At 49.9% G+C, this 9,856-nt stretch overlaps 2 protein-coding genes across 3 annotated transcripts in view; one reads left to right on the top strand and one right to left on the bottom strand.

Moving 5' to 3' along the window:
• TMCO3 (transmembrane and coiled-coil domains 3) overlaps nucleotides 1–968 on the bottom strand; it is a 39,950-nt gene extending 38,982 nt beyond the window's left edge. For both annotated transcript variants that reach the window (XM_012662830.1, XM_012662828.1), the window contains exon 1: nucleotides 475–968. The gene's annotated coding sequence lies outside the window, so the exon portion shown is untranslated. The remainder of the gene's footprint in view (nucleotides 1–474) is intronic.
• A 126-nt stretch (nucleotides 969–1,094) lies between these two features.
• DCUN1D2 (DCN1, defective in cullin neddylation 1, domain containing 2) overlaps nucleotides 1,095–9,856 on the top strand; it is a 24,220-nt gene continuing 15,458 nt past the window's right edge. Inside the window, exons 1-3 of the mRNA XM_012662833.1 lie at nucleotides 1,095–1,191; nucleotides 6,868–7,084; nucleotides 8,718–8,886. Coding sequence (XP_012518287.1) covers nucleotides 1,189–1,191; nucleotides 6,868–7,084; nucleotides 8,718–8,886 — 389 coding nt within the window. The 5' untranslated portion in view covers nucleotides 1,095–1,188. The remainder of the gene's footprint in view (nucleotides 1,192–6,867; nucleotides 7,085–8,717; nucleotides 8,887–9,856) is intronic.

Raw genomic sequence — 9,856 nt, 5'->3', positions numbered from 1 at the left:
GGGGGAGGAGGAGGAAGGGGGAGGAAACGCCGCCCTCTCGGCCCGGGCAGGGACGGCCCCAGGGGCAGGAGGGAGGGAACCCGCCAAGCCCCGAGGAGTGCCGTCACCTCAGTCGTGGGACTGCCCACGCCAACCAGAAGGCTCCGGACCCTGCACCGGGAGCTCAACACCGGCGCTGCGGGAAACCGCACTCCCGGGAGCCCAGGTTGTGGAGAGCTCAACTTCGGCCCTACCCGGGAGACCCGACGTCAGACGCCAGACACCCCCCGGAGTGGCCACCGGGGCCAGGGCGGAGAAGGGGCGGCCCGAGAAGGGAGCCCCAGGGCAGAGGAGGGGAGCCCCCGGGAGGGGAGCCCCAGGGCAGAGGAGGGGAGCCCCCGGGAGGGGAGCCCCAGGGAAGAGGAGGGGAGCCCCGAGAAGGAGCCGCGGCGCCGCGAGGAGCTCAGGGCTCCCCGCACGCTTACCCGAACGCACCTCGCAGCGCTCACCGGGCTGGGCGGCCGCGCCAGGACGTCCGGCCTAGCGTCACCGTCCCCCGACCCCGAGCCCTGCGCTGACGGCGCGGCCTAGGCCCAGCTGTGCGGCGCCGGGAGCCAAGCGGCGCGGCGGGCGCGGTCTTGCCCGCATCCCTTCCCAGTCGGCCCCGGGGCCGGAGGGGAGGGACGGGCCGCCGCCCTCTCCGCAGCGCCGGCTCCCGCGACGCGCGCCCGTCAGCGGCCGAGGCCGCTTTAAGAGGGCGGGCACGGGGCGGCGCAGTGCACGCCGGGAGCTGGAGTTCCGTGGCCCAAGCTGTCGCCCACCTTGTCCCAAGAGCTCCTCCCGGCCGGCGTGTGGCCTGGTAGCCGCAGGCCAGCGACGACTCGGAGGGAGCGAGCCGCTGGCCCTTTGAGAGAGGCCGGACGCCGGGAGCTGAGCAGAGAGAGGCGCGAGTCCCGTCGGCCCCCGGGCAGCGCAGTGCACGCCGGGAGCTGGGGGGAAGAGAGAGGCGCGAGTCCCGTCGGCCCTCGGGCGACGGCGCAGTGCACGCAGGGAGCTGGAGTCCCGCGGCCCGACCGTGGCCCGCGCTGCCGGCGCCCCCGGCGAGTGTCCGCCAGCCCGAGGCCGCGGCCGCGGGAGGACGAGGGCGGAGACGGCCGGCTGCGCCTGCGCACGAGGCTGGGGCCGGCGGACGCGGGCGGCGCGGGGAGAATGGTAGGTGGCCCCGCGTCGCCCTCTGCCCGTCGCGGGCCGGGTCGGGGTCGTGGGCCCCGTGGCGGGGCGGCGTGCGGGGCCCGGCGGGCCGCAGGTGCGAACGAGGCGGTGTCGGAGCCGCGGCCGCCTGAGGGCCGGGGTCGAGGGGCGCCTGCGGGCGCTGCTGGGAAGCCCGTGCGGCCGCGGCGGGGCCTCAGGGAGCGCGGTTCTTGCCTGCAGGTCGTGGGAGCGGGCAGGCTCGTCGCGGTGGCGGGACCGCGTTTGTGTCTTCACGAACGGTCCCTGTCGGTCGGGACGGGGAGCCGGGGCGGCCGGAAAGCCGGTGGCGAGGTCCAGGCGTGGGCGCGAACCGCCCCGTCCGCGGGAGGGGCTTCCACGGGGCCGTTCCGGGCTCGGCAGGTCCGGCGGGGGGTCTGACCAGGGCAGATTCGCGGGGAAGGCGACGCAGCAGAAGGGGAGAAGTAGGCATTACAGTCGGTCGGAGATGCAGAGCCGGAGCTCGGGAGAGGTTTCTGGACGTGCGCGTCCGTCACTGTGAGATGCGGGAACCGAGGTAAAGGATGGGCTTGGTCGGGCACCCGGCGAACAGGTGCCCGGGGTTTCTGTGTGTGAGGAGGGGGGTACGCAGGTGCTGACTTGGGAGCTCCGGGAGCTGCGGCCCCAGCGGGCGAGACAGACGCCGAACACGCAGCGTTTTATCGCGGTTGGGATAGGTGCTGCGGAGAGACGGCGCCGGGGACCGGGGTCAGGTGCCGAGGTCACGAGGGCGGGACCAAAGTAACGCGCGTGAGCCCAGCTCCCAGAATGAGCGGGAAAAGGCCCGAGACGGAGCGGGGCGAGGGGCGGCAGCTGTGCGCGGCCCCGGGCTGGAGGAACGGCGTGCGCGCACCCGTGGGCCTGGGAGATCCGCCTGCAGGGCCGGACGAGCGTTCTTGAGAATGACGCGGCCCGAAGCTGGCGCGGAGACCACGGCCGCCTTGTGCGGTCTGCTCCAGCAGACTGTCTTTGCGCTAGTGGTGATGGGAGGCTGCGGGAAGGATTGGAAGGTTCCAACACAAGAGACTTGATAGTGCAGGAAAAACAGGGCGCAGTCGGGAGGGCAGAGCTTCAGGGTGGGCAGAGGAGCCGAAAACGAGACAGAGCGGCTGGTCAGAGAAACAGGACTAGTAGAAACCGAGAGGGGGTGCAGTCATAGGTGCTGCATGATGGAACAGCTGCAAAGACCCGCTGACTTGGGCAGCTAGAAGGCTTTGGTGGCGGCGGGGCAGTGTGGCCAGGCCGCAGGGAATGAAGTGAGTTAGGTTGCACACACCTGTGCCGGCAGAGAGCCCTCTCTGCAGCTCTTAGGGGGAGAGGGGCCTGTTGGACGGAACCTGGGAAAACCTGAACGCGTTTGTTGTGCCAAAGGACCATTCAGCCATCAGAGGTTGAAGATTCAGGAACGTGAATTTAACCCCGCCCCACCCCCAGGCCTGCTCGACACCAAAACAGTCAAAGGGATCAAGTTTATGTAGCTTATTTGATCAACATAGTTGCCCTGTCCAGCCTCTTGTAAGTGGATCCTAAGAGATGATTTTGTTGTATTAAATGTCTCTGGAAGAACATTTTAAGAATAATTTTTTTCATTTTATTAATACGTCGAGGCATCCTTGGTGCCCAGATTATGACAGTGATTTTTCACAAGGTCACAGTTAAAATGTTCTCGAGACTTTTTCATAGTTTAAGGGTTTTATTTGGTGTTTCCACTGGATTGTCCAAATTTTATTTCAAGAATTTTGTACATTTTAATAGAGTAAAATAATGAAACATAGAAAATGGCCTCCCCCGCTTTAAAATTGTCCTTAATAATTTAATTTTCATGATATGTTAAGTCTGGTGGACGTTGTCAGACCCTGAAGGGCAGACCCTGGTGCTACACCTTATGGACCTTGATTACTTTTATGTGGGTTTCGTCCTGCCTGGGTGGACACAAAGCTTTCTTCTTTCCCTGTAGCTTTTTAGTTCATGAGCCTTTTTTTCCCTAGGAAGCTTTATGCCAGTTCTCTCTTTTGCAAATCGCAACTTGGTCTCTTAATCACTTTTGGATGTGAAGCGCATGTAGTCTTAACACTTAGCTGTTGATTGTTGTCTTGATCACTTATTTTGTGGAGAAACCTGTAAGGGGTGGCATCAAGTTACTGCAGCTGTATTGGCGGTTACCGCGCTTTCCCTCTGCGCAGAGCCTTGTTAGCGGGTAAGGCCTGGCCCCGCAGCTGCCGCTGCTCTTCAGAACCAGCCCCTGGGCACCACCTTGCCATTCAGGGTTGGTAGGAGGGTCTTGTGACAGGAAATTTGAGTAGATGGGAGAGGGACCTAGGTGTTTCTCTAGCTCCACGTCTGCCCACTCTGCACCTGACAACCACTTTGAATGGCCTGAATCCAGGTACTCCTCTTGTGCTCCTCTGGAGTTTTAGAAAATACTCCTGTGTGCTGTTGGTGCAGTGGTATTGTCACACGTGGGGGCTTCCAGAGGTGATCATCAGATACCATCACATCTTCTGGGTTCTTCGTTTGTTTGATGTGGAGCCATCACTTGTATAATGCGGGTTAAATAATTCAGTTGCTGATTAGTCTTGGTTCTAAGGTTCTAAGGGTGCTGTGTTAAATTTTTTTTGAAGTGTACGATTCAGTGATGTTCAGTACAATCACAGTGTTGGGTAACCACCACTGTATTTAGTTCTAAAACATTTTCATCACCCCAGAAGAAAACCCTGTACCTGTTAGCAGTGACTCCCATTCCTCCCTCCCCCAGCCTCTGGCACCACTAATCTGCTTTCTGTCCTTGGGGGTTTGCCTGTTCTGGGTACCTCATATAAACTGAATCATACAGTACGTGGCCTCTTGCATCTACCCTTTTTCACTCAGCGCAGTGTTTTTGAGGTTCATCCATGTCGTGGCATTTATCAAAACTTCATTTTTATGGCCGAATAATATTCTATTATATGGATATACTGAATTTTGTAACCATGACAGAATTTTAAAATCTACCATTGGTGGTTGTTTCCATAATAAAGATACCGTGGCTGTTCCAAATTACTGATTTTGGGGGTTGCACATCTGTCTTTATCTTAAGGCAATAAGAGGCGATTCTTGGCTTTTGCTCAATCCTCCCTTAGGGAGTTTCTCAACTTCATGAAAGGATTCTTTATAGCTTTGTATTTTCGTCAGTTTACTGTTAAAGCATATGGGATCTGCCTGATTGAGATAAACTTGATCTTACCAGAGAATATAACCTTGAATTCTTTGTTTAGTTCTTTTCAAAGGCTCAATTTCAGGAAATAATATAGAGAATATGTATTCTATATATTCCTGTAGAATCTAGATTGGGGTCAGCAAACAACAGCCCACAGTCTAGCTGCCTGCTTTTGTAAATAAAGTTTTGCTGGAGCACAGCCACACCTACTCATGTATGCAGTATGGCTGTCTGCCTCCCCGCGTAAGGGCAGAGGTGAGTGTGTGTGGCAAGGGAACGTTTGCCACCTTCTGGTCTCCATCACCAGTTCTTAACCTGAGTTCCACCTTCCCCTGCCTTCCGAGCACTCCACAGGTGGGCTTACACTGTCTGTGAAACCCCTGAGGTTTTATGCAAAACTGCGTGCCCATGTGTGAACTGGGTATGTTTTCCTGGAGGAAGGACCCTGACTTATCAGATTCCAAAAGAGATGCAGGACCTCGAAGTGGTCAGAAGTCATTGTTTTGAGGAGCTGAAATGTTAATTCCCTGGGCTCACCTGGATCAGCAGTTCTCAGACTTTCTAGTCTCGGGACCCCTATAATAATTGATTGGGACCCCAAAGACGTTTTGTTTATGTGGGTAATTGTCATCAGTAGTTACCATATTAGAAATTAAAATAGTTTTAAAAGATTGATTGATTGATTGGCAGAGACGGGGTCTCACTCTGTTGCGCAGGCTGGTCTTGAACTCCTGGCCTCACACGGATCCTCCTGCCTTAGCCTCCCAAAGTGCTGGGATTACAGGCGTGAGCCACCACACCTGGCCTAAAATATTTTTTTGTATATTTCTATATTAATAATAATAAACCATTACATATTTACATTACATTTTTGCAAATATCTTTAATGTCTGGCTTCATAAAAGGCTTTCACATTTTTGGTGTTGAGGCTGTAGTAATAGCACAAGTCACACAGGCCGCCCTCCCCACCCAGGCCTCTGCTCTGAGAGGGTGGGAGAAAGGCAGATACGGCTTAGAGTTCTCAGCACAGTTTTGTCACCGTGGACGGGGTCCTCGGAGCACACTGGGGTTGTGTGTCTGCATCACATCATCGTGTCCTGCTGAGTTGTGTTCTGATACCTAGGCATCAGTGGGCTCTGGGGTAGCGTTAGGAAAGACTCTGGGCGCTTGCCTGTTGGCATTTCGGTGAGGGACAGGTCTGTGCAAAGGGGACATTGTACCTTGTTCCTTTCCAGAGAGCAGCAGGAGCCATTGCCCTGTGGGTTTAGGGTGGGAGGAGCTTAGCTCCGCTGAGCCCCTGGTAGGTTTTTAGACCTTACTCGGGTCTAGATTTTCGGCTCCCTTTCAGCTCTTGTGTGCGGCGTGCATGTCTGTATGCTGATGGTATCCTGGGCCTTCTTACTTTGCCTTTTCCCTCTGAATTTCTTCACCTACATCTTGTTATCCATTTTTGTATTTCTGTAGGTTATATTATAATTCTGTTTTTATAAATTGTCTCTATTTGTACGAGATTGAGTATGAATCCTAAGTAAAAAATTTCCCCTTGTCATATTCTCTAAAGCCATCGTGTAGAAACATTAGCATCTAGTAGATTGTAGTCTGTTTTCATTTACAGAAATTAGTGAATCACTTTCTTTTTCAGTGTTGCTTTCATCAAGTTACCTTAGCTAAGTGGAAACTTAACCATCCTATATCTGGAAGTATTAAGATGTTATTCTGTTTCATTATATACTATATATAGTACAGTTACTTGGCAGTTTAGTTATTTATTACCTACCCACAGCCTCTGCCCTATTTTTCATTTTATTTCTGTCTCGTGTACACATTCTTGTTGGTATTATCATTGTTGTTTAGTCATAAGAGGCTTTTTTGTGCCTACTTGTGAAACTGCTGTAAGTTTCTTTTAACTCTAAGTTACATGAGTATGTTTTCATCGGTGTGGTTCTGCTGATTTTAAACTGGGAAAAACTTAATAATGTTTCCAGACCATACAGCTTCCTTCTAGTTATTAGAGCCTGAACTTGAAGCCAAAGAACACTCTGCAGATGGGCCCCCGCGGTGACGTGAGGGCCTTGTCTTATTTCATAGAGGGCTAGGTGTGTGTCATAAAGAGAGTACTGAGATTTTTAGGAAAAAATACTGTTAAACTTCATGCAAAGTAAACTGGGTAGAGATCAAAATGTAGTTTGTATAAAATACTACAATTTTTTGAAGACTAGAACATGTATTTGTCACTATATAGCTGCCGTCATTTCGGTTTTCAGAAGACTGGGCAGCCTTTTTAACTGATGAAGAGCAAGGCTTTGTCTTCTGTAATTCTGGGGTGACGTTGAGTCACCCAGTGAGAAAACTAAGTCCGGTTAAGATATAGGTGTTAGGGGTGGAGGCTGAAACGGACCCTGGAGAGGTTTCATGGGCTTTCCCGCTTCTTTTGCATCCCAAAGCACAAGCTGAAAGCATCTCAGAAGGACAAGGTCCGCCAGTTCATGGCGTGCACGCACGCCAGCGAAAGAACTGCTATCTACTGCTTAACGCAGAATGAGTGGAAACTGGACGAGGCCACAGACAGCTTCTTCCAAAACCCAGACTCGTTCCACAGGGAGTCCGTGCGGAGCGCGGTGGACAAGAAGAAGCTGGAGCAGCTGTACGGCAGGTATAAAGGTAAGAGGTGACGGGACAGCAAAGCCGGACAGACACGTTTGTCTCTGGCAGGCACGGGGAATCACAGCTTGGAGGCGGGACATCTTGGTGGTGGTCACCTCTGTCCCTGCAGTGTTTTTCTAAGCACTTGTATTGAGGCTGAAGTACTGGTGTTGAGAAGGTTGTTTAAGAACAACACCAGATCATGAAAGTGATCCCTAAGCAAGGGTGAAGGCCAGCATCTCCTCACCCAGTGTCCTGGTGGTGTAGCCCTAAGACAGCAGAGCCAGCAGGTAGGCTCTGGGAAAAGCTCCTGGCAGAGAAACCTTTGTCTTGCAGATTAAGTTGTTTTCCTTAACATCAGTACTTGGATTGCAGCTTTCTCTATCAAAATGCAGCCCTGCTATAAAAATAAGTCTGCATTGATGGGTATATACGGATCCAAATCCCTCAGCAGGTTTTAAATTTTCACATCAACCACTGAATGGGTTATAAGCAGAGGCAACAAGGATTCAAGAGTTGGCTTGTTCGCGCACTGCCACACGCAGCTCAGCCTGTCGTCCGCGTGCCTCATATGTTATAAAAATGAGTGCGCTGTATTCCTAGCATGACTTGAACTATTCAGCATTATTGCATATGGAATCTACCAAGATGGTTTATTAGGTAAGAGCATCATCACGTATAATGTTAGGAGATGGAATTGAATAGAAGAATAAATGGGAGTTTTTTACAGAACCTTTGTCCCAGAAACTCTGGCCAAGGTCATTTCTCTCCCTAATACAAGAGAATAGAGTTCGAAGGGTGTTTGTGGTTTCGGTCATTTAATTTATATTGTAATTTTTCTTCGGCAACAACATATATATAAATAATGTAGTATAGAGTACTTTAGGTGTGATAAAGAATTTAACTTTGGTCATTTAAAGAACCTACATGTTTTCTCTTTGCATTTTCTAAACCAACAGAATTCACGTATACATTACAATCATGTATTATGAGGCACATAATCTGTCTTAAATTACTGGACTTAGTTTGGTGAAGTCTTGCCAAGATGCTTTTAATAGATTTCACTGTTTGATTTTTGGATAGACAAAATGCTAAGTGCTTTAATTTTATTTCTAAACTAGAAATAGGGGGTAGGGAGCCTGGATTTCTAAGCTGTTAATGTGGACGCTTAAGCTAAATGATTTTGAAAAGTAATTACTGTCCAGTGGCATTAGAACTAGCAAGTGAAAGCACTCAAAAAGAAAAACATCATAGTTATGAGGAAAAACTCAAAGTATTACAAAAACTTTATCCATACAGTATCTTTTATAGCAGTTTACCTTTGGGCAAACTAAATTTCTGTAAACTTGAATCTTTATTTTACTTTAGGGAAGTTAAATTCTTAGTGATCAAATCTTCTCAAAGAAATTTCAATGATTTTTTTTCCCCTAAAGCCCAAAAACCTACATTTTTAAAAATAGGACTACTTTCTGGAGAAAGCGTTGCTTGTGTCTCACTGTTCCTTTCACGCACAGCAGAAACTGCAGTCATCGACCGGGGTGCTGGAAGCACTCTTCTGGGCCTGCGCAGCGGAGAGGTTTGGGTCTGACCACTTACGTTAGGATTATTTTTCAAAACAGTGACACTTCTTTTTCCCTGATTTTCACTGCAGACCCACAGGATGAAAACAAAATTGGAATCGATGGGATCCAGCAGTTCTGTGATGATTTAAGCCTAGACCCTGCCAGCATCAGCGTTTTGGTCATAGCGTGGAAGTTCAGGGCAGCAACGCAGTGTGAATTTAGCAAAAAGGAATTCGTAGATGGCATGACAGAGCTTGGGTAAGTCAGCTGTTGTCAGTTTAAATTTTTCACAAAGGAAGATGCTTTAAATATTATTTACTTTTTAGCAACTTTTAATATTAATTTCATATCTATTTATTTTCTTTGTAGATCTTAAGAATTTCTTAGGCATCTGCACTGTTAAGCCTTTGGTTTCCTTTTTCATTCCAGTTTAATGTCTTATTTCATTTCACATTTTTATTCATATCAATTGCTTTTGTAGCTTATTTTCTTTTTAATTTTTTCCTTCCAATTTTGAATTTACAGTAAATAACCAGGTTTTTTCTAGCCATTCAAATTATTTAACAATACTGTATGCTGAATAGAATCTGTTATGTTGCTATGTTAAATGTTAATAAAATGTCATTTTGGTTTTTGCTTGTAACATTTCTGTATTCTACCTACAGGGTTGGGATAAAGGCTTCATTAATAACTTAAGATGTTTCTTATTTATCAGATAAGTCATAAAAGTAGATGAAAGCGCCTAATGAAGCGCTGTCTTCCAATCGTCAGCTCACTGAGCTGCAGTCCTGCGCTGCGTCACAGCGCCGCGGTCAGCGGCGGGCATGTGCACAACGGTGTCCCATGAGATTATAATGGAGCTGACAAATTCCTGTCACCTAGTGACGTCACAGCCGTCACAGCACAACGCAGCGCATCACTCCCGTGCTTGTGGTGATGCTGGCGTAACCCAGTCCGTGCTGCCAGTCATAGAAAGCGTGGCACATACGACTGAATACAGTACTAATATTTGATAATGATAATAAATGACTGTTTTACCAGTTTATGTATTTGCCATCTGGATATCATTATTGTAGAGCATACTACTTACTAAAAAAGTTAACTGTGACACGGCCTCAGGCAGGCCCGTCAGGAGGTGCCAGAGGAAGGCGTTGTTGCCCCTGGAGACTGGCCAGTGGGACAAGACGTGGAGGCAGAAGATCCTGACCTGGTGTGGGCCTCGGCTGTC

The sequence above is a fragment of the Propithecus coquereli genome, unplaced genomic scaffold, assembly GCF_000956105.1.
Source record: "Propithecus coquereli isolate 6110/MARCELLA unplaced genomic scaffold, Pcoq_1.0 Scaffold782, whole genome shotgun sequence".
In the NCBI taxonomy this organism is placed as follows: Eukaryota; Metazoa; Chordata; class Mammalia; order Primates; family Indriidae; genus Propithecus; species Propithecus coquereli.
This window is presented reverse-complemented; position numbering and strand designations above follow the sequence as displayed.